Source organism: Pogoniulus pusillus, chromosome 35, assembly GCF_015220805.1.
Source record: "Pogoniulus pusillus isolate bPogPus1 chromosome 35, bPogPus1.pri, whole genome shotgun sequence".
Lineage (NCBI taxonomy): Eukaryota > Metazoa > Chordata > Aves > Piciformes > Lybiidae > Pogoniulus > Pogoniulus pusillus.
In genome coordinates this window covers 11,780,236-11,804,379 of record NC_087298.1, presented here as the reverse complement: position 1 = coordinate 11,804,379, position 24,144 = coordinate 11,780,236, and the positions used below count along the sequence as shown (strand labels likewise).

General features: G+C 49.2%; 1 protein-coding gene across 1 annotated transcript in view; it reads right to left on the bottom strand.

Moving 5' to 3' along the window:
- BRD3 (bromodomain containing 3) overlaps positions 1 to 24,144 on the bottom strand; it is a 41,756-nt gene that overhangs the window by 11,277 nt on the left and 6,335 nt on the right. The window contains 9 exon segments of the mRNA XM_064170946.1: positions 3,539 to 3,759; positions 3,762 to 3,938; positions 5,900 to 5,942; positions 5,944 to 6,030; positions 6,032 to 6,046; positions 6,048 to 6,118; positions 7,062 to 7,209; positions 8,185 to 8,322; positions 11,045 to 11,355. Coding sequence (XP_064027016.1) covers positions 3,539 to 3,759; positions 3,762 to 3,938; positions 5,900 to 5,942; positions 5,944 to 6,030; positions 6,032 to 6,046; positions 6,048 to 6,118; positions 7,062 to 7,209; positions 8,185 to 8,322; positions 11,045 to 11,245 — 1,101 coding nt within the window. The 5' untranslated portion in view covers positions 11,246 to 11,355.

Genomic DNA, 24,144 nt, shown 5'->3' with positions numbered 1-24,144 from the left:
GGACACGAACATGCTGCAAGCAAGTGGGCCCTTGCAGAGGGCAGCAGGAGCAGAGTGCTGCTACAAGCTCAGAGCAAGCCTTTCACCTGCTACAGGGCATTAGGGCTGCTTCCTCTTCGTTTTTAAGGCGTAACTCACATCTCTCTTCACGCTTTCATCCCTGCCTCTCTAGTCCACACAGTTCTGCTCTTTCCTGCTCTGTGATGACTATAAGGTGGAGATAAGCTCACTGCTCCTGCTCCTTCAGCTCTTCCCACCTCAGTCCCAGATTCAGCACAGCACTCCAGCACATTCCTCTGCCTGGCTGCAACAAGCTCAGCTACAGCCCCTCATCTCTCACCTGCCATTGGCACAGTCAGGACAGCCAACCTGCTTCCTCCACCACAGAGAGATAACAATCTCCAAAGCCCTCTAATCAACACCTCTGCTGGCTACAAAGCCTGGAAAAGAAGAATGCTCCTGGACATGCAAGATATTCTCTGAAGAAAATCCAACCTCATACAAGCAGAGAACCAAAGCAACAAGCAACAAGGTACTGGGAGATGTTTGACAGCTGCAGCAATGCTTCTATTTTACTTCCTCCCATCATGCCTTCCAGGTTGATTTGAGGGCCATTAGTTGTGCTGCTTTACGACAGCCACTGTCACTTGTGCAGAAATCTAAAGCCTTTCAGAGCCACAGAGAAAGCCTCAACACTGAGGAATGGCAGTGCCTGCAAATGGCAGGTTTCTGCTCTGTGCAGTTAAGGTATCACAGGCTGCATCTCAGAGAAGTCACTCTATGATCTACAGGCCAAGAGCAATGAGAATAAAACACTCCATAAAAAAACAATACCAGACAGCACTTCAAACAAGTTTATTATGAGTAAAGAACAACAACTACCAGGAGGAAAGACAAATCCAGAGTCTTTGCATACAAAAGACTCCACTGGGTCGGCCCTTAGCTCATCTCCAATTTTCTGCCCTACACTGCTAAGGTGCAGAGGGAGAACATCACTTGCAGAAAAAGGGCAGAGGCATACACATGTAAGACTTGAAGGAAACTGAAGTGTGAAGAAGTTACCCACCCCAAAAAACCCCAGCTCTGCACCTCAGCTTTGCAGAACACAGCACAGAATCTCCAGCAATAAGAAACCACTTAACCACACATGGAAACCCCAGCTCTGAGAGCAGCAGGATTTCACTCTCTCTAACCTCACTGCACTCACCCAGGGTTTGATCTACCAGGCTGCAGGTACCTCTGGAGACACACAGCATCCTTAGAAGTCAAGTGAATGTGACTGAGCTGAGGACAGGTCTGAAAGGATTAGTTTTGCCAGCAGTTCCACTACAGTCAGTACAGTAACTGAATGAGTTCGCCGCGGATGCGCTCATCTAACAACTTGTGCTCACAAGAGGCTATCAATGGCACTTCAGCACTCCAGCATGGTAATGAAGAGTGGCACAAAGCAAGAGATGCTTCTTCCCATCACTTCTGCAAACAAGATACACTTTGAAATTCTAAAGCTGCTGCTCAGTTTATAGACTCTTAGAGCAGACTGTGATGTGTAGCCTAGGATAAGTACAGACAGATCTAACTGGGTGCACAGCAAACAAAGTATCATACAGGAAGGTTCCTGATGATATCCAATTGCTGTACCTCTGTTCTCACAGAAGAACACCAACCTCCCCATCACCATCTAACTTCTTCCTGCTCCTAGCCTAATCCCTGGCATCAGAGGAGCAAGGTCAGACCCTGTCAGCTGCGAAGGTGGTGCCCCTGGCAGGGGAGCAGCTCAGAGTGTGTAAATGACCCTGCTCTGAGCAGGAAGCAGACCTCCTGACCAACCTACATCACTCATTAGCCCCCCAAGGACCTCCAAGCGGGTGGAGAAGAATAACTCCCATGCAAAGTGAAGTGAGTAGACCTTGGCAGCAAGCCACAGAATTAACAACAAAGTACAAGGATTAATTAAGCCTTCAGCACTGGGCACCCAAAATCAGCAGGATGGTGAAGACCAAAGCTGAGGGGAGTTTCTTCCTTCCTCATCCACGCTCAAGAGCAAGATTAAAATGGAAACACTGAGACCTTCCTCTACCAGCAGAACATTTTAGCCAGGCACTAGTGCTCCAGCTGTGCAGACTAACCGAGCCCTTCCTCCTGCTTTCACCACTGTGTTTCAGGCTCTCTCTCCCTGCCTGCAACTCAGCTGACCCATTGGCTTGTCCTCTACTCCTGCCAGGAAAATGCTGCAGGCCTTTAACACAGTTCAACCTCATTACAAGTCAAAACTCCTGCACGTTGCACTGACTTCTGTGATCAGAGTAAGGATGCTGCAAGGCGTGGGAGGAGAACGGTCTCCAATCTTAGCTCCACCACAGCTTGCTTACAACACTCTTGCCAGCTCAGGAAGGGTCTTTCTCATACAAATTCAATCCATAACAACAATTAGTAGTTAGTGCCACCCAGATATCTGCTCTCACAACAGCCAGGTGAGGTAAGTTAAGCATTATTTCAATCTGGAAAAACTACAGCACAGAGCTGCAAGGAAACTTCCAGGACTACAACAACAATTAAAAACTCAGCACTGGTAACTCCTAGGTCTAACCCTCAACTCAGAGCCCACAACAACTATTCTCTCACCCACCCAAATTAATGCAGCTAACAATACTCACAGAAATACTGCAGTTGTTGTAAGAAGCCCTGCTGCATCAGGGGCTGACTGGCACAGCATATCAGAGCAGGGCATGCAGCTCCCAGGTACTACGTAGGATTTGCCAAGGCACATGAAAGGAATCAGGAACACAGCTGCACTGTTGTTACCTGGGCATTCAGACCAAGCTCAGCTGGCAACAAAACACTGCTGCCATGCTAGAGAAAGCAGCAGACACCTGAACTTCCTGCACGTGGGAGAAAGTCTCACTTCACACCAACACCAATTCCAACATCTGGCTCGCAAGCAGAAGATGGCAACTAGAAAAATATAGGTTTGCTCCATGGATATTTAGGAGGAGAGTCAGAAAACTTCCCAGCCATCCTGGGAAAAAAAGGCAAATCAATCCGTAGAATGTTGAGGACTATCCTAAGCTCAGCTCTGGAAGAGCCAAACATGAACCACATGAGCATCCCTTCCCAGCTACCAGGGAGATCATCACGTTCCAGGTGGGGAACTGCTCAGTGTGAGCCTATCTGGCCCACACATCACGCCAACGAGCAGGCAAGGCAGCAGCTCCTGGAAATGGGATACCATCACCTGAAATCCTATGAAACACAGCACCTCCTCTTCTCAGAGTGGCAACACAATCCCAAGGACCACCATTTCAAGAGCTGAGACTCTCCACAGAGAGAAGAGTTTGCAGGGTAGGAAAAAAACCCCAAAACAGACTGCAGGGTTTGGGGTGGGGGAAGAAAGGAGAGGAAAACAAAAGCGATATAAAAATCTGAGATCTCAGGTGATATCCAAACAGGTTCTGCTTTCCACCCTTGTCCCTTCCCCTCCCCCCAAAGGAGCCAGTCCTCTGCAAGCCCCTTGCCAAAGAGGTTGTAAAGGTGGACGTACTTTAACAGTACTGAGATCCATGGGGTGTTTGATAATGTCGTGATAGTCATGTAACTCCAAGGCCTCTGCATCCACGGGCTTGTAAAAGGGCCACGCGTAGGCTGCGTGCTTCTTGGAGAGCATCTCCTTGAGGATGCTGTCACAGTACTTGAGGTGCTCAGAGAGTTTGCCTTTCTTTCCCTGCGTGCTGGGGGGGACCTCTCCATCTTCCAGGTCTTTCTTGGTGGCTTGATGGGCCTGCCGCCGCTCTCTCCGCCGGGCGAATGATCATTGGCCTGCTTGGGGTCCGAGAGGGGCGTGGGGGACTCGCTGCGGCTGGGCAGTGATGGCCGAGGTGGTGGGGGTGTGGTGTCCGCTTTCCGCTTCACTCCCTTCCTTCTGCAACAGCGACAGGACACCAGTCAGCAGCGCCTGGGCCCAGCAGAGACCAGAGCCGAGCTCATTCCTGCTCTCCCAGACCTGCCTGAGCCCTGGCAGAAAGGGCACAACTACCGCGCTGGGAGAAAAGGGACTCGGGAACCAGAGGCTTCCCAGAGACGCGATTCGAGCGGACTGCCACACGAGGTGTGTTGAACACACCGGGTCACCTGAGCCACAGTAACCAGCCGCCTGCACATCTCCAACCCGACCCCACGCACACTGCACAAGTGCCTCAGCTCTGTAACGCAGCGCGCTGAGATTGCCACCGAAGGACTCTTACCTCAGGGTTGCCAAGGCAAAGGAGTGCGCCCCAGTCCGATTACTGCAGCCTCAGCTGATGCACCATGACTTAGTCAGTGCCAGTAACTTAACCACATGTCTGAGTCCCCAGTGGCAGGATCAGGCTCTACGTTCTGAACCAAAGCATATTAATCACCAAAGACCCCCCGTGAGCCCTCAACTCCTTTGTATTTAAGTGGGTGTGCTAAAATTGATTGCTTTTTTGTTTCTCATGGACAAGAGCAAGAATTTAATGATTCTGCCTTAAGCAAAGAAAACCTTTCTCACATAAATTCAAGCTGTGGACTCTCCAGACAGCTCTCTCTTGTGCTCCTTATGAAGGATTTATTTCTCTGGAGAGAAAGAGAGAAAGGGGGAGGGGGAATCTTTAGGGAAATCTTAGGTAAAACCCAAGCAGAATGATTTTTGCAGCATGTATGTGGCAAACTCCTTGAGTTTTGAAAAATTAAACTGATCTCAGAAGCAGGTTATTCAGAGAGAAAATGAAGTATGAGGCTTCTGAGGAGGACAGCTTAGGTGCAGGAAGAGCTGACTTAACAATTTCTCTAGCAATTCCCAAACTATGAGGTTTAAGAAGCAAAATAATTCCGTGGCAGGCATTGGTCCATGCAGCCTCACATTAGAAGACACCAATTTGGTTGCATTTAATGCCTCAGTTGAGCTGAACGTAGCTTTCTCTGAGCTGAGCTTTCAGCATTTTTAAAGCCATACAAGAGCTCCCCAGGAAAAATTCACCTTATTTAGAGCAACGTTTTCATTTGCCCATAAATTAACATAGTAAAGAGCCAAAACACCAGTGACAACTCCCAGATTACTCAGTAAGACACAGCTAATGTACCCAAAACCTGCAGGCCACATCACTCTTCACCAAGTGGAGCAACAGGCTTGTCTTGAACTGGTTTTATGGCAGAGAGGAGTCTGCAAACCTTAAAGGAATAGTCTCAGTAAAATCAGGGGCTCAGAGAGGGAAGAGATGCTTTGGGCTCACTGGTGCAAAAATGGGGGCAACCTCCAACAGCTTCTGGTTTGTGGCTGTGATCAGATGAGAGCTCGTAGCTGAGATGGGAGCAATTAGAGTTGACATCATCTCAACTCAGGTGTAGTAAAACCAGCAGAGCTTCCCCTCAAGCCTCTCAAACTCATCAATGAGCCTTTGCCTGAGCACACTCCAAAGGGACAACGTTGGCCAGAGAGACAAGGAGGGGAATGTGAAGAGGGGGACTGCACACAGGCAGCGGTGAGGGGCTGAAAATTGTGGCTTCATAGAATGGTTTAGGTTGGAAGGGACGTTCCAAGCTCATCCAGTTCCAACCCCCTGCCATAGGCAGGGATACCTCCCACTAGAGCAGGTTGCTCAAGGCCTCATCCGATCTGGTCCTGAATACCTCCAGGGAGGCTGTGGAGCACAGAAGCACAGAATGTGATCTTTGATCACATTCTGTGCTTCTGTGCTCACAACCTCCCTGGGCAATCTGTGCCAGTGTCTCACCACTCTCAACCTGCGCCAGTCTCTCACCACCCTCACTGTAAAGTTCTTCCTAACATCCAGTTTAAATCTCCCCTCTACCTTGAGCATCCCCAGGGAGGGGGCAGCATTGCTCGGGCACTTCGGAAGAGCAAGGGGCTGGGATCTCCACTTACCTTGACGACCGGTGGGAGTAGGAGGCACCACGGGCATGATCGGGAGCGGCTGGAGGAGGGGGCGCGGCGGCGGGAGGGGCAGTGACAGGCGGGACGTTGGCGGTGATGGTTGGCACAGGGGTGGCAGCAATGGACAGGCGTCTGGGACAACGGCTGGAGGGACGCTCTGGAACGGGGCCGGTGGGGAGACGGAAGACACGGCCACGGCTTGCTGCGCTCCTTCAAAGGACCAGAGGAAAGGGCACTGCAGAGGGCTGGGGGGTACAATGCCAAAGGAGTGGGCACTGCAGAGGGCTGGTGGGTACAGTGCATTTGGAGAGCTTTTGCACTAGCACTTTTAACTAGGGAGACCAACCCCACTGCATTCCAACCTCCATTTCACAAATCACAGAATGGTAAGGGTTGGAAGGGACTTCTGAGGATCATCAAGTCCAGGATCATCTAAAGCAGATCCCACAGGAACATGTCCAGGACAGCTTTGAATGTCTCCAAAGATGGAGACTCCACCACCTCTCTGGACAGCCAGTTTCTGGTGTTCTGCTATCAGAAAGAACTTCTTTTCATTGAGGATGTTTACACAGAACTTCCTATGTTCCCATGTTCACATCCTGTCACTGAGGACCACTGAGAAGAGTCTGTCCCATCTTCCTGACACCCACCCCTTAGGTATTTGTAAGTATTAATAAGATTTGCCCCAAATCTCCTCTTCTCCAAGCTGAACATCCCCAGCTCCCTCAGCATTCCCTCACAGAATGGTTCAGGTTGGAACGGACCTCAAAGATTATCCAGTTCCAACTCCCCACCATAGGCAGGGGCACATCCCACTAAAACAGATCACTCAAGGCCTCATCCAACCTGACCTCAGAGAGATGTTTCAGTGTCCTCAGCATCTCAGTGGCCCTGAGCTTTAAGAGAGTTGTAAAGAGCAAGCAGCTCTCCCCTCGGTCTCCTTTTCTCCAGTGTGTGTGTGCCTTCAAGACAGACAAGCCCTGAAACACTGGGTGAACAGAACATCTCCCACTTCCCTCTCCACTGCTTCACCCATTAGACTCCATGCTCCCCCACCAGCCTCTCCACCATCTGCAAAGCCAGGCAGCCTGGAGCTGGCTCAGGCCTCAGCAGCAGGCTGCTACCACTCAGTGTCCCTGGACGGAGCCAATACCTGCGCTCTGCGTGCCTGCTGACGGCTTGCGACCTTTGCCTTTAGGAACTGGGGGTAATAATTCCACTTCTTCCTGAGGCATCTGGGCAACCTTCTGCAGAAATATCTTCTCCAGGGCTTGGGCCATGAGGACAATGTCATCTGTGGGCTGGAAAAACGAACACAGGCCTATGTTGGATGATCCATGGTATTGAGAAGCAGAGAGGTTCAAGACAAGGCTTTCAAATCCCCGCTGCCATGGCCCTTCAAACAAACGATGGTATCCCAGCAGCTCTGACAAGAAACAGACTCTTCTCCCTCCTCACACACTCCCCTCCTACTCTTCTGTTCTGGTGTAGCACGCAGTAATTACAGCCTCTAAGTATGCTGCATCCAGAGTTATCAGGACTTCCAGTAAGAGCCCGATAACCAGCATCCTGTGCAGCAGAGTGGAAGCAGCAAACTGGAACAGATGAACTGTCCTCCCCTGCTCGCCAGCAGTCCAAGAGCAGAGTGTAAACACATACTCTGTGGCTCAACCTAATTAATTTGTTTATTTCAGCTTGCTCTCCACTGTGGGTCAATGATGACAAACCACTGCAGAAAACATAATACAAAGAATAGAGGCTTTTAGCAACCTAACAAAAGAGCAAACAAAGCTAAACTCAAAACAATAAGGACTCTAAAGATATGCAAGTATGGACGAGACCTAAGCAGAGAACTCTACTTTCTGAACTGCTCTCTCTTCATCCAAAAGATGCTGCTTACTGCTGGACCATCACACAAGCACCAACACCTTCTAGGGACACCTGCAAAGAGTTGCATCAACTGCAGCTCACCTTAAAGAATTCCTGACTGAAAATAAAAGGAGCAAAAACTACATAACCCCAGAACAAAAAAAAACCCTACCTCAAATTAAAATGGAAAATGTGCCTTTTAAACTAGTCTGAGGGAAGAAAGGCACAGCACAAAGACAGCTTTGTGCGTTTCAAGTAATGTGGTTGTAATTAGTGGCATGGGAAATCCTTACGAGGAGGGTCCAGAGCACGTCAGAGCTGGCCCTGCTCAAAACCTGCACTCTAGCAGCTGTAGGTGGCTCTTTGGCAGGCAGTGCCCCAGCTCCAAGCTTCTCTGGGCTCTTTACCTTGTTATAAATGTAACAGTTTGTAAACATGGTGTTGAAATCCTGCATACATTCACTGGCACTCCAGTAGTAGTTGTGTTCCAGGCGTTTCTTGATCGTCCCCATGTCCATGGGGTTTTTAATGATTTTGTGATAATCCTGGGGGAGGAAGAGGGAAGAAGTTACACCTCCTGACCAGCAGAGTGTTCTTCACATCTCCCTCCCATCCCGGCTTGCTCCTCATTCACCTTCCCAAAAAACACATCTCTAAATTCGACTGGAAGCTGTAAATACCACCTTTGTTGTCATCTCTCTTCTAATCTGCAGGCTGGCACAGGTTGCCCAGGGATGTTGCCTCTCTGGAGGTGTTCAAGGCCAGGCTGGATGAGGCTTTGAGGGACCTGGGCTAGTGGGAGGTATCCCTGCCCGTGGCAGTGGGGGTTGAACTAGATGATCACAGGATATTAGGAGTTGGAAGGGACCCAAAGAGATCACCCAGTCTAATCCCCCTGCCAGAGCAGGACCACACAATCTAACACAGATCACAGAGGAACACATCCAGACAGGACTTGAAAGTCACCAGGGAAGGAGACTCCACCACCTCTCTGGGGAGCCTGTTCCACCCCACTTGCATGTACAAACTGCTTCAAGCGCAGCTCTCCCTGGAAGCCATTTGCAGCCCTGACACCCCTGTGAGGCTGTAGGGGATCACGCTGGAGGGCAGAGGGGTTCTACCTCCACAGCTAGACTGCAGCCATGAGCTTCTTGCTTGTGTGGGATTCAAAGACAGCAGGGTCAGCACCGGCTCTGGAAAGGTGTCTAGTTTGATAATGGACTGGCTGCAGTTTGGCAAGCAGCATTTATTTCTGCTTCCTTTTTTAAATGACTGGCACTTAAGGGAGTTTATCAGTGCCAGCACTAGCTAAGACTGTGCTAGAAAAGTCTCAGATTCTCTTTTATGGGCATTTCAGCTCTTAAAATTAACCCAGTTTCTCTTTGGGTTGGTCTGAAGCATCTGCAGAGGCTGTGATTAGCCTACAGATGCTCTAGGCAGACGAGGTTCCACACTGTCATTTTCTCACTCTGGACAGGAGCAGCAGGTCCTCTCCCTGCACGTGCACACAAAGCCACCTACAGCCAGTGGCCACTCTCTGAGCTCAGCCCTCCAGCACAATCTCAGGCATCAGTATTTCCAGGCAAGGCAGAATAGGGCAGGAAAGGCAATCCTGTTGCCTACAAGGCTCATGCAGATTTAGTCTACTGGTGAAGAACATGACTCTTTCTTTAAACTTTCTGAAATCACTGGCTGAGTGCTCAAAATACCTGAGAAGCTAAATCCACAAGAAGCAGCCACAAAGAAACAGAGACCTAGAGAAATATTAAAGGTGCTAAGTGTTTTACTCTTTACACAGCACCAAAGTGCAAATGCTCCCTGATCCAATCAGGTTATAACCTGTGGCCACTGGAGATCTCCTAACCTTACGTCTCAGAATCATGCTCCCTCAATTCCTACATACAAGCCCCTTGCTCAAAGCAGACAGAGTTAATTCCTGATGGGCTGCCCAGCAGAGCAGACAGCAGGGTGGATGAGAGTGCTGGTGTCTCTATTTCAGTGGAGATGGGTTGGGGTTTGCCTCCACTGCTGAGTTTTTGCACTTAGAGGACCCCTTTGAAGAAGTGAAAGGTGTGTGGCTCTTCCCTGGAAGAAAGCAGCTCAGTTACCTTTGGTCATGTGTGAATAACCAGCCTAGATCTTGTGCTTTCTGGTGTCTATCACCAGACTCAGGAAGCAGATGGTTAAGTGTAGCTGTCCTGCTCTTTCCAAATCAGTGCAGCATTTGAAAGTATCTAGCTCCAATCCTTGCCCATTAGCTCCTCCTGTCTGCCTGATGTCAGTAGCAAATCCAGGACAGCCTATCACAGCCAGAACCTATGCTGAGCCCAGTGCCAAATCCTCAGAAGAACCTGGGCTTCAAGACTCTCTCAAATTGAGCAGAGGTGGGACAAGAGGTGAAGACACATAGAGGTAAACAAGAGTAAGCTACAAACAAAGCACCACTCCAGTTCTCCAAGCCAGCTTGCCTGTGTGCTCTTAGAAACATGCAACTCTTTTGGTTGGAAAAGACCTCTAAGACTACCTGAAGGGACACTGTAGCCTGGTGGGGGGGTGGCCTCTTCTCCCAGGCAACCAGCAATAGAACAAGGGGACGCAGTCTCAAATTGTGCTTGGGGAAAGTATAGGCTGGATGTTGGGAGGAAGTTGTTGGCAGAGAGAGTAATTGGCAATGGAATGGGCTGCCCAGGGAGGTGGTGGAGGCACCGTCCCCGGAGGTCTTCAAGAAGAGACTGGATGAGGCACTTGGTGCCATGGTCTAGTGAACTGGATAGGGCTGGGGGATGGGTTGGACTGGATGAGCTTGGAGGTCTCTTCCAACCTGGTTGATTCTATGATTCTATGATCATGGAGTCCAACCATCAACTCAGCACCACCACCGCCATTAGACCATGTCCCAAAGCACCATGGTCTTGCTGACTGGCTAGGGCTGGGTGATAAGCTGGATTGGATGATCTTGGAGGTCTCTTCCAACCTGGTTGATTCTATGAAACACATCCATACATTTCTCAATCAACTCCAGGGTCGGTGACTCCATCACCTCCCTGAGCAATGCAACACCTCCTCTTTCCTACGCGAGAACAGCTTTCTCCTTCAGAGACCTACACCTCTCCAGCTCTGACAAACATCACCTTCCACCTCAGTGAGTCAAGAGCACTCAGAGAAATCCCCCCCAAGTGCAACCTAAGCCCTGTGCCCCAGTGCCCAGCCAACACCTCAGCGGCAGGGAGCTTTCCAAGAGCGGAGCAGCGCGCGGCAGGCACGTACCGGCAAATTCAGCTTAATTGCATCGACAGGCTGGTAGAAAGGCCAAGCAAACTGATGCTTCCACAAGGTCTTCACCACAACATTCTGCATGTACTGCAGTTGGTTGGTCTTCCGGCCAGGCTTGTTGGGGTTGGTGACCTCAGGGGGCGGTGGATTGACAGGGCCCTGAGGAGCCTGGATCGCTGAGGTGACCGCCGACATCTTCCCGCTCGCGCTCTCACTCGCTGTCACAGCAGCAGGCAGATCTTCTGGCTTCCTTTATGCTCCCTGAACGGGACTGACATCCCATTTCCAGGGTCCAGTCATGCAACCTGCATTGAGCAAGAGGACAAGGAGAGAGGTGAGAGGCCTTGAGCACAGCCCTACGAGGAGAGGCTGAGGGAGCTGGGATTGGTTAGCCTGGAGAAGAGGAGGCTCAGGGGTGACCTTATTGCTGTCTACAACTACCTGAGGGGTGGTTGTGGCCAGGAGGAGGTTGCTCTCTTCTCTCAGGTGGCCAGCACCAGAACGAGAGGACACAGCCTCAGGCTGTGCCAGGGGAAATTTAGGCTGGAGGTGAGGAGAAAGTTCTTCCCTGAGAGAGTCATTGGACACTGGAATGGGCTGCCCGGGGAGGTGGTGGAGTCGCCGTCCCTGGAGCTGTTCAAGGCAGGACTGGACGTGGCACCTGGTGCCATGGTCTGGCCTTGAGCTCTGTGGTAAAGGGTTGGACTTGATGATCTATGAGGTCTCTTCCAACCTTGGTGATACTGTGAGTAAGGACAGAGACTTCCCTCAAGTAGGCATCTTAAAGTATTTCAGAGAATGGTTTAGGTTGGAAGGGAGCTCAGAGCTCAGCCAGTTCCAAGCCCCTGCCATAGGCAGGGACATCTCCCACTAGAACAGGCTGCTCAAGGACACATCCAATCTGGTCCTGAACACCTCCAGGGAGGGAGCTTGAGATAAGGGTTTGAAGTGTACAATTCTGGGCTCCCCAGTTCAAGAGGGACAGGAAACTACCAGAGAGAGTTCTAAAGGAACTACAAGGGTGATGGAGGGACTGAAGCATCTCTCTTATGAGGAAAGGCTGAGAGAACTGGGGCTGTTTGGTCTGGAGAAGAGGAGGCTGCAAGGGGACATCATCAATGCCTACAGACACCTGAAGGGTGATGTCAGGAGGATGGAGCCAGGCTCTTTTTAGTCATACCCTGTGATAGGACGAGGGCCAAAGGACATAAACTCAATCACAGGAAATTTCACCTCAACATGAGAGAAGTTATTTTACTGTGAGGGTGCTGGAGCCCTGGAGCAGGCTGCCCAGAGAGGTTGTGGAGTCTCCTTCTCTGGACATCTTCAAAACCCATCTAGGCACATTCCTGTGTGACCTGTCCCTTGCTTTGCAGGGGTGTTGGACTCCATCTCTGGATGTCCCTTCCAACCCCTACCACTCTGTGATTCTATGATTCAGGCTCTTTACTCCCATCTGCTTCACTCCCTGTAACACGCTTTGTCTTGATGCCATCACCAAGCACAGCTCACAATCCAAGAGAAAGTGGAAAAGCAATTCCCAAATTTAAAGCCTGCAGATTGCTGGTAAGCTTCACAGGACTACTTCTTGTTTTTAATGGGTGAGAGAATACCTGATAATCAGACAACTGTTTTGCTTGGAGAAGACCTCTAAGATCACGTCCAACCATGAACCCAACACCACCATGGCCATTAAAGCACACCCCAAAGTGCCATGGCCACAGGTTTTCTGAACTCCTCCAGGTATGGGTGCTCCACCACCAACTTGGGCAGCCTGTGCCAGTCCCTGCCCACACCTACAGGACAGATTTTTTTTCCTATAAACCTCCCCTGGCACAACTTGAGGCCACTTCCTCTCATTCTATCACCTGATAAGAGAAATGAACAACCTCCACCTCACTCCAATGATCTTCTGAGGTCCTTTCCAACCTCTGCCACTGTGCCTCATCTCTGTTCCCCAGGCCTCACATCTGATGGTGCTGCTGTTGGCAGGCAGGGTGATCACCAGCAGCCAGGAGGGAATTTCAATACTAGGATGTTATTTGGAATTTCAAAATCAGAAGAAGCTGGGGAAGCACCTTCTTGTGAAGTTCCATCACCCCAAACTATTGCAAAGTGCCATCTTCAATTTAAAGCAGGGAAGAGAGCAAGAATTAAAAAGAAGATAATTGGGAGGTTTTGCTCAGTCTCCTCCTGGGCAGCTCTCAGCATGGATCTCAGACCTCAAGGCCTCCGAGCAACATCCATCATCCAAGTGTACACAATGCTGACTGCAGGCCCCTGGTGACCACCACTGAAGCATTTTGTTTGCTGTCTTCTTGATTAACAAACCAAATCCAATGCAAGGATTGAAGGCAAATAAAAGGTCCACAGAGAGCAATCCCTACTGCGACAGAGCAGTTTGGTCGCAGGTTTGTACCTGAAGTGCTCCCTTTAACCTCAGGTTAAATGCAGTAATTCTCATTCCACTTGGATTTCCTGGTGGCCTCCAACCTCTCCAACTCCATTTGATAAGTGTTATTTTTAATTTGGATTACACCCCAGAACTGTAGTTAAAAAACCCACAGACCTAGTTTTTGCCTCTCTCAAACTCCCTCCCTCTGACCTTAGCTCAAGGCATTCAGTATCTTCACACCACAGCTCCTCATCTGTGCCATGCAGATAGGGATAGTCCCTTACTGCCTTCACCTGCTCCACCCTGCAAGCTCTCTGGGGCAGGCACTGCCTCTTCACATGCACATTTTGCTCATTAAGCTCAAACAAGGCTTGTAGAATCCACGAGACAGACAAGTAACAGTCATCAGTGACACAACTCAGAAAGGATTTTCATTAGGAACCAAAAGAAGAAGGGGCAGAACCATGACAGCCAAGCTCTGCTCATCCTCTGACAGCCGATCCTCTGTAACTTGCATGCTCCACTTCAGTAGGTATTGCCACAAAAAGCAGCTTGCACCAATTGTCCCATAAATAAGGTGGCCAAGGCAGCTAACAGCATCCTGGTTTCTATCAGCACCACTTGGATCAACATGGGGGAACAATCACTTCCCTACTCAAGTGCCATGTGCACACATTTTCTGAACACCTCCAGGGATGGGGACTCCACCACCTCCCTGGGCAGCCTGTTCCAATCCCAGACAGCAACCTTGTCCTGGGCTGCAGCAACAGCAGTGTGCGCAGCAGGGCAAGGGAGGGGATTCTGCCCCTTTGCTCTGCTCTCCTCAGACCCCACCTGGACTCCTGTGTGCAGTTCTGGAGCTCCCAACACAAGAAGGACAAGGAACTGTTGGGGCCAGTACAGAGGAAGCCACAAAGATAATCAGAGGGCTGCAGCAGCTCTGCTATGAGAACAGGCTACAAGAGTTGGAGGTCTTTGAATTGGAGAAGAGAAGGCTTCAAGGAAGCCTTATAGTGGCCTTCCAGTGTCTGAAGAGGGCTCCAGGAGGGCTGGGGAGGGACTATTGACAAGGTCTTGTAATGACAGGAAAGAGGTAATGGGCATAAAGTGGCACAGGGGAGACTGAAACCAGACATTAGGAAGAAGTTCTTTGCAGTGAGGGCAGTGAGACACTGGCACAGGCTGCCCAGGGAGGTTTTGGAGCACAGAAGCACAGAATGTGATCACTTTCTGTCCTACATGACCTTCCTGGGGGTGTTCAGGACCAGGTTGGATGAAGCCTTGAGCGACCCGAGTGGGATGTGTCCCTGCCTATGGCAGAGGGGTTAGAACTGTCTGAGCTTTGAGGTCCCTTCCAACCTAAACCATTCTATGACTCTATTCTAATCCCTGAGCAGTCTTGCAGCAAATCATTTTTCCCAATTTCCAACCTAACCCTCCCCTGGCCCAATTTCAGGCCATTTCCTCTCATTCTATCACCTGACACCAGGCAGAAGAGACCAACCTCCACCTTGCTCCCCTTTCAGGAAGTTGTAGAGAGCAATGAGGTCTCCTCTCAGCCTCCTCTTCTCCAGGCTGAATAATCCCAGCGAAGATGTAAGGCTGAACTTCTTTTAGCCCTGGACTACTACCTACTTAAGTGTAAACATCTCAATGACTACTCATGCTTTCCCTCAGAGCTGCACTGTTCAGCCAGCAGAAGCAGTTCTGGCTGCAGATGTAGTTTGGGTACTTCAGATTTAAGCTAGATCCTGTTGCTGCCACACACGAGGAACGTACAGTGCATCCCACGTTGTGCAGGTCTCTTCCTCCTTACTCATTCCAATCCCAGATGATCATTAAAACCCAAACCCTTAAATACATCAGAGTTTAAGTCTATCATTGAAACATTGAATTGTTAGGGGTCAGAAGGAACTTCTAGAGATTGAGCCCAACCCCCCTGCCAATGCAGCATCACCTAAGGGCAGGTCACACAGGAACATGTCCCAGTGGGTTTTGAAAGCCTCCAGAGAAGGAGACTCCACAACCTAACTGGGCAGCCTGCTTCAGGGCTCTGTCACCCTCACAGCTAACAATTTTCTCCTCGTGTTGAGGTGGAACCTCCTGAGTTCCAGCTTGTACCCCTTGTTCCTTACCCAGTTACTGGGCAGGACTTAAGAAGAGCCTGGCACCTTCATCTTGACACCACCCCTCAGACATTTACAGACATGGATCAGATGCCCTCTCATGCTTCTCAAGACCCAACAGGCTGAGGGCTGTATCTCCTCACAGGAAGAGAGGTCCTTTATGCTAAGCTGCAACCTCAGCATGGCATCCAGCAAAGCTATGGGGTTTGACTCAACTCTCAGCCAAACCAAGCACCACACAAAGCCAGCTAAGGTTGGAGAGGATTTTGTCGTCGCTGCTGTTGTGGAACTTCTCTTTCATTGAGCTGCTCACGCATGGGGCAGTCAGTGCAGAGACAACTGGCATGGAGAAAACATGTTAGCAATTCCCTCTACTAGCAGGCTAACATTTTACTCAGCTGATGCAGCCCACGGCCTGTCTGCAGTGGTGGAGGCTCTCTGCAAAGAAGCTCTGGAGCCCCACGAAGCCTGCGCTGTGCCAGCCAGCCTGCTGCTTCAGCTAACGGCTCTGCCGCTTCCCCTGGCAGCGCTCCCCACCTAACGGATGGCTCCCTCCCTCCTCCCCTCCCTGCCGAGCTGCTGGGGCTGCAGCACAGGGTGGGATTTGCTTGGATTGCAAAATGAGAAGGTAGCAAGCTTTACGTTAGCACGGCAGTCCCACCACCCTGCTTCTTCCCTTCCTTGCTACAGCATTGCTGCATGGGGACTTGGACACACATCAAAAACCTGGCACTGTTCCAGCCAGAAACAGCAACATAAATCTTCCCATCAGGGAAAATTATCAAGTTTAAGAGATGTTCCTTGACCTCATCTTTGTCTCCACGTTATTATTTACATTACAGTAGCACATGGAAGCTGTGCAGAGACCAAGGTCTCGCAGTACTTGGCACTCTGCAGGCACTCTGAGGCTGGCGAGACACTGGGAACAAGCTGCCCAGGGAAGTCGTGGATGCCTCATCCGTGGAAGCATTCAAGATCAGACTTGGAGCAACCTGGTCTAGTGGTTTAAGTGTCCTTATGCAAGGCAGGGGGGTTGGAACTAGATAACCTTTAAGACCTCTTCCAACTCAAGCCACTCTGTGGTTCTGCAGTACAGCAAGACCCTGTTCCTACCTTGAAGAGCTGCTCACAACTCACATCCCAGCACGCTGAAGTGACCTGCCCAGGGCCATCCACTGAGCCTGCAGCAGAGCCCTGAAACCCTGCCAGTGCCTGACCTCAGTTTCACAAACCAGCCCACCAGAGAAACTGCACCTCTGAAGCAAAGCATGAAAGGCAGCAGCTGAGTGTTTCTGAAGGCAGGATGGAGCCAGCAGGCAGAACCACACTGAGGCAGCAGGGCAGCTGGAGCAGGCATTCTCACGCTGCTGCTGCATGCATTACTCCCCTGCACAGAGCCACCAAAGCAGATGCTCAGTCCCTTTTTCCCCTGACAGAAGCAATAGCTGGAATCTTGGTCAGATTTGCCACCATATGCTACTCCCCATCTCAGAAAAGCAGCAGGCTCATGGTCATCATGCCCAGCATGCTCAGTCTTTGCTACAACTGCAGCAGAGGCTTAGCCCACTGCTACTTCCCCCAACACAACCTTAATGTGAATAAGATCCAGAATTGAGGGCAGCTGTACCCACTTCACTCCAGAATGAGCTACACCACCATTCCTTCAAGCTCCTCAGAAGGAAACAAAAGCTGGTGGATGTTCTCCTTTTCCTCTATTCTGTCTTCCTTTCCCTTCACTGCCTCTGAAACTCAGGCAACTTTCATTACCATCCAACTCCATGTCAGCAAGGATGTTCTCTTCAAACTCAATACCCCCTTCAATTTCAGACCCAGAGGTGAGGACAGATGAATTTTTAACCATCCAACACTGCCTTGGCAGGCACACACACACACACTGCACTCAACATGCCAAGTCCCTTAAGACCTGGGGATGAAGCATTTGCACTTGGCTTCGTTGCAGGAAGCTGGAATCTGGCTTGAGTGCCCCATGGCACACCACAGCTTTGCAGTGACAGACCATTCAGCTGGCCTCATCTTCTCCCAAATCATTAATTCCACCCACCAGATTTGCTTTTCATGTATATTATTTTGAGCACGGCCCCAGTAACATCCTGAGACTGGGAGATGCAACTGTGTCCTTAAATCACCTCGAGAGGAGGGAGGGGAAAAAAAAGATCACAGAAGATTAAGTCAGTTCCTTGGCTTTTGACTTGGTTAGTGTAATGCTCATCTGATTATGCAGATGCATTTCCCACCCTTGGTCTCTCCCTGGCACAAGAGCAGGTGGTTCCTCAGCAAGGAGCCTGTGGGTTCCTAACCAGTAGCTAAGAAGCTCTTTTAAGGGCCTTCACATCTGATACACACTCAGTGCTCCCTGCAAATCTGCCTGCTTTAAGATGTCTCACATGCCCTCAAACTCAGGGGTACTCAAAAGCCACTTTATCTTGGAACAGGTTGCCCATGGAGACATTCAAGATTAGACTTGATGTGGCTCTGGGCAGCCTGATCTAGTTGGAAGTGGCCCTGCTGACTGCAGGGGGGATGGACAAGTCGACCTTTGAGGGTATTTTCCAACCCAATGCAATCTGTGAAGCCGTACAAGTCCTAAAGACAGGACTTTCACAAGCACTGTTCTGGTTACCTCAAATAAAACTGTGGCCTTTCTGATAATTATGGGCCAGAGTATTTCCCTTCATTCATTCAGTTACTAACACCACTGGCAGCATCTTCTGATCAAGCCTGAGCAAGAATTTAGGTGCATGTCACATACCTCCTGCAACACACAAATCATGTGGGGCTCAATTAAAGCTGCAGTTTCCCGTGCAGGGAAGGATGTTTCAGGCTGCAACAAGTTCACTTTCATAGCCTTAGATTTCCTTTTGAGCACAGCTTAAAGAACTGGCCTGGGTAATGGATTAGGTATGGTTGGCCTTGTTTTGGATGAAGGAGGAGAACAGACTGACCTCTGGACATTTCTGGCAGCCCTGCTTTTTGTGGTCCTCTGAAAAGCTGGAGGGACATATGTTGGTTTTGTGCAAGCCCTGGAGTTACAGATGGGTTTGTTAACAAGGCTACAGGAGGAAGGAAAAGTGTAAGTGATTAAAAAGCTCACTCTGTGTTGGGATTCCTGACTGGAGGAGTTCAGTCACAGCTTTGTGACCTGACTCTGCAGTTAAGGACTGGACTGGGATTTCTGAAATAAAGTGAACTGCACTTGGAGGGGGGAAAAAAAATCTTCCAGGAAGTACCTCAGCAAATTAACTGGGTGATCCATAATGAAAATGTTAACAAATACTGAGCTGTAGCCGTGGAAATAAGCAGCTAGGAGCAGGCTGGTGGCTTGAAAATCAATCTGGGAAGTGAAAGTCAGATCGATAGGATGGGAATGGGTTGGTGCTTCCCAGGAAAATCAGAGAATCATTTCAGCTGGAAAAGACCTTTAAGATCAGCCAGCCCCACCATTACCTACCTACCAACACTGGTGCTAAACCATGGCCCTCAGCACCACATCTGCCTTTTAAGCACCTCCAGGAGCAGGCATTCAAACGCCTCCCTGGGGAGCCTGTTCCAGTGATTGAGAATCCTAATGCTAGGGCTTGTGCCCCTCACAAAGCACAGCAGTGACACCTTTACGGCAACGGAAAAGAAGCATTGGGCTGCTCCAGCCCTCATTTTGCTAACAGAGATTTGGCAGAGAAAGGGAAGTGTTTGGGAGAATTACATGTCTGGGCACAGCCTGCTCGTGCCATTTCTTCCTAGGGGAGAAAGGTGGAGATGGAATGAAATTACCTTGCATGACCCACAGGGATGAACCCACACCACCTCACCGTTGAGGGAAGAGCCAGTGAGAAGCCAGACAGCAGGTAAAGAAAACCTGCTTCTGAGCAGATCTCTCTTCTATCACACCCTGCAGCATACTGAACTGGGCAGTTTCTAGCACTTGTAGGGATCACTGCAGCCCCCAAGAGCTCCTGTGCAGCAGAAGCCTTGGACATCAGGCAAAAAGGAAGCCCTGGGATGATGCTGGCACACAGTCACATATCACACAAGCTCCCAGCGTGTCAGGAGCAGGATAGAAGGGTGGGGAACCCAGGGGAGACAGGAACATGGCTGAAGGCACCTTGGAAGTATGGTAGAAACCACAACACAGCATCTCAGTTCACTATGATTCAGTAACCACTTCAAGCTCCAACCTGCTAAGCGCTAAGCAACTTTCCCCTCTCGATAAGCTGCAGAGCTTCTGAGGCTCAGCACCTTTCCACAGGGAGTTTTGCTGACTTATCACCTACAAGACATAACTAATTGGTCAATCAGGAACAATCTCCAAGGAAGGTTCAGGCAAAGACAGGAATTCAAGTTCTTCAGGTTTTCTGGCCTCTTTACCTGGGTCAATCTCTTCTTTAGCTATTAGGAAGAGATAAAATATCAAAGGAAGTTAAATGCTGCTTATCTGGGGTTGGAAAGTCTATTCAGAGCGATTAGACTTGTGGGTGCTGCTATTGTTGCAGCTACAATAGCCATGATAGTTGATCTAGTCGGTGCTACCCAGCCTCGAAGATACATCCTCTCACTGCAGGATTGCCGCAGGAGGTGACAGGAGTTCCACTGCACAAGGCATGCAACAGCACAGAGATCTTGGGGTCTTCAGGTTTCCTACACCACCACAGAAAGCAAGCACAGATGAGGAGTCTCCACGTTTATAGGAAAGTTAGCCAAGGAGGGGGAAAAAAGTGGTGAAACCAAATTCAAACCTTGCTGATGGGCACTGTAAAAGACTCTACAGGTGTGGCCACAACTTCTTCAAACTTGCCAATCCCACAAATTCAGACCTGGCACAAATGCTGTCTGCTACCTTTGTTGTTACACCTCTCAGTGTTTCTCGTCTCACTTTAAACTCCACAGACAGACAGAATGTGCTGTTCCACCTCTGCTCATCCCTGCTTGTGTGCTCAAATTCGTACTTAAGATCAAGTAGAACCCCAAATCCATTTGGTCACTTGGCTTTAAACCACAGCCCTCCTTTATTAGCATCCTCCCTGACAGCATTCCCAGCTGCTCTGAAGTGGGAAACTTAACTATGTGACAAGCTGATGTTTCTTCACTGTGAGCCTGCTTGTGACAGATCTCAGTGACAGAAGATCTTTGGATCCCTGCTTGCCCAGCCATCAGATAGCTCTGCCACAGCATACCAGAGCAAAGGAGGAAAACCTCTCTTGGTGAGAGCTACTAAGAACAAACCACATGTCCAAAAGTCCAGGAGCAACAGGTCCATCCTGTACACACCAATAAAGTCACAAGCAAGAAGGCTGAAGTTCTTGGTCAGTATTGAATGATGATGCTGAACAGTTTTAACCTGATACTCATCAGCTTCAGCAGAACCAACCTAGGGTTCCTTTTATTCACTTCCCTTCCATAAGCAAAATCAGGGGAACAAAGCCAAGTGCAGAAATCTACTGGAAGAGGAAACACACAGCTAACTTGGACCCTGTGGGAGAAAGCAAAGGTGGAGAAAGACAGGAAAAGAAAGGAGGAATACACAGTGAGGGAAGAAGAAGTTGAAGCTTTCCATTTCACACAGTTTGAAACTACTGACACAGGGCCCCATACCACACAAGCTCCCAGCATGCTGCATTACACTCAGCCACTCCACTGTTCTCAACTACAGACTACAGCACGGGGAGGGAACCCCTGGTGGGGTTCATCCTGGCTTGGTCAGGGTTCATACTGCCATGCAGCATCAACTAGACACGACCACCACCCAACAGACACTGGACACACCATAGGAGACTCCAGCCTCTGCTCGTGATCAGGCACTGCAAGTGGGATGGAGAGACGAGGAAAATGTGAGGCTTGATACCTAAAGCAGAGAGTTGACAGCTCAAACATCTCAACTTAGCTGTATTTCATCAGGATGTGCCTAGGCACCAGCTGTACTATGACCAAGAGATTCCAGCGCCCTGACTAGGACACAGCACCGCACGCAGCAAGCTTTTGCCCTAAGGAGTGAGCAGTCTAGACAGGCCAGGAAGGAGGCACTAAGTGCCAAGCTGTAATAGTCTTAAACAGAAGAAAAATCCCAAAAAATCACAGCTCAGGTCAGTACCTTCACAGCTCTGTCTCCTAACTCTCTTTCATCCACCTCTTGCTTTTCCAGCCCACCTTCTCCAAAGCAAGACTTCTACTACTGCACATTCATTCAGTCTGCGACTCCAAGAATCACTTTTGTCAATTTTAGGTCAACAAAGCACATTTCAGTTTCATTATTTCAACCCAACCCAAGAACCACCCCCCCCCCCCCCAGCCTGGCAGCAAGCCAAGTTTCAGACGATACGTGCATAACACAAGCATTTATAGGTACACCCAGTAAAGCTCAACGTGGCAACACCCGTGCAGGCTTCAGAACTCCTAATGGGATTATTTCACGTCTACACCCTCGCAGGGTTCTTTTTTCTGCTTTTAAAAGGATATGATCTGCAGAGTTAAACAGTCATGTTCTGAAAAGGAGAGTCTGCCCTTCCCCTTTTTAATCAGCATATGGTGCTCTGTGTACTTTTACAACGCAAGGAAAAAGAAACCAAAACAAAACCAACAAGCCCCAAACCATCCCTCAAACTCATTCAGTTTGATTCAAGCTGTAGTAAATAAATCACACATAGTCTAAACACAAAAGGGTTTGTCGTGATTGCTGCTTTTTCTACACTTTGATTTCCCAAGAAAAAAGAGAGATATTATTGGACACAAAGCATTTTGAAAAGGCAGTAAAAACCCAAGAGCAAGGATGCTTCCCTGCTGGGCAGAGTATCTCCAAGCTCCTGCTGTACCTGTAGAGAATTACCAAAAAGACAGGTACAAAATGGGATGCTGACGCCTCGGCTGGGTACTTGACACCCCATGCTGTGGGCTTGTCAGTTCCCCACTCCTGAAGTAAGGGTATGAATAGTTCCACCATCCCCTACAATTAAATGTCATTACTCTTTTCATTTAGGCAGTAATTCCTTCTCGGTGTTATAGTTACAGTGAATTGTTAGGTTAAAAAGCAAACACTGAGAGGAATCTCTATTTACAAGGTGCTCCAATCCCCTAACAGGGGCTTCTGGACACATTTAACTGTTCTTTAGTAGGTACAGCACTAATTGGCAGTTGAAGCAACTGCAAAGCTCAAACTGCTGCCTGGCTTTATCCCTCTCCCCACACCGCAACGCTCTTTAAACACGTTTCTGAAAGATAAACCACGGCACCCAAGAGGTCCTTCATGACACCTGTTAGGGAGGGGAGGTTAGATCCAGCCAAATTCCATTTCCAACTGAATTTAAGAGGCAGGAAGATTACCTCCTCTTAATGAAACTAAACACAAGGTATTCCCAGCAAAGCATAAAATACAGAGCCCTTGCCAAGAGCATTCAATTACAGTGTGTTACCTCATTAAAGGCTTGGTTTCTGCTCTCTCTGTAGCTACTAAGCCACAGTGCAGCTCTCTCTTACATCACCAGCACTGCATGGCCATATATCAGCATTATTAATATCATTTACAAGTGCTACAGATGTTATCCTCAGGGGCAGCTCCACGCAAACATCAACAGAGAAAACAGGCTCGTAGTAAACAGACACCCGATCGGTATGTTGACTCGTTAGGAGCATTTCACAGCACACAGCAGAACCAAAGCCATTCATTAGGGGAAATACTTTCATCAACAGACCTCCCTTGTGCACTTCTGCTGCTCCTACTCCATTCTTAAATTTATTTCCTAAGCCACAGAATATTTTGGGTTGGAAGGTTTAAAGGTCATCTAGTCCAAACCTCACGCAGTCTGCAGGGACATCTGCAACAAGAGCAGACTGCTCAGAGCCTCAACCAACCTGACCTGGGACAGCCGCAGGGATGAGGCAGCTCCCACCGCTCTGGGTGACTTGAGCCAGGACCTCAGCGCTCTCAGTGTGAGAAATTTCTTCCTTCTCCCCATTCTTAATCTCCTTCTTTCAGTTCAAACTCATCACTCCCTGTCCTGTCACAATAGGCCCTGATAAATACAATGTCCCCATTTCTCTGATCACCCCCTTTTAAGTACTGAAAGGCCACAAGAAAGTCTTCCCCAGGCTGAACATCCCCAACTCTCTCAGTCTGTCCTCCAGCTTTCACATTGTTTTTGTGGCCTGCTCTGGACCCACTCCAACAGGTTAATGTCCTTCTTGTGCTGAGGACTCCAGAGCTGGAGGTAAATAAAAACCTCACCTAAAAAAAAGTCTAAGAAGTACTCCAAGTGACTTTTCAATGCACTTTTTCAAGTGTACTGAAAAAGAACAGATCTACTGTAGGACAAAAAAAGCTTTCCAAGCAGTAAGAATGAATGAGCTGCCACTGGTTTCATCAGGCTCTGACTTTCCAGCTCCAGCCCTGCAACTTCCCCATGCCAACTCCACCTAAATCAATACATGACAATCAAGTCGGTGTAAAGGGATGAAGAATGAAATCAAAGTGATTGAATTACCAGGACATAAATATACTACTCATTAGCTGAGCCACAGTAATGTTACACTTAGTAATGGGCAGAGTAAGTACACCCACCCACCAAGTT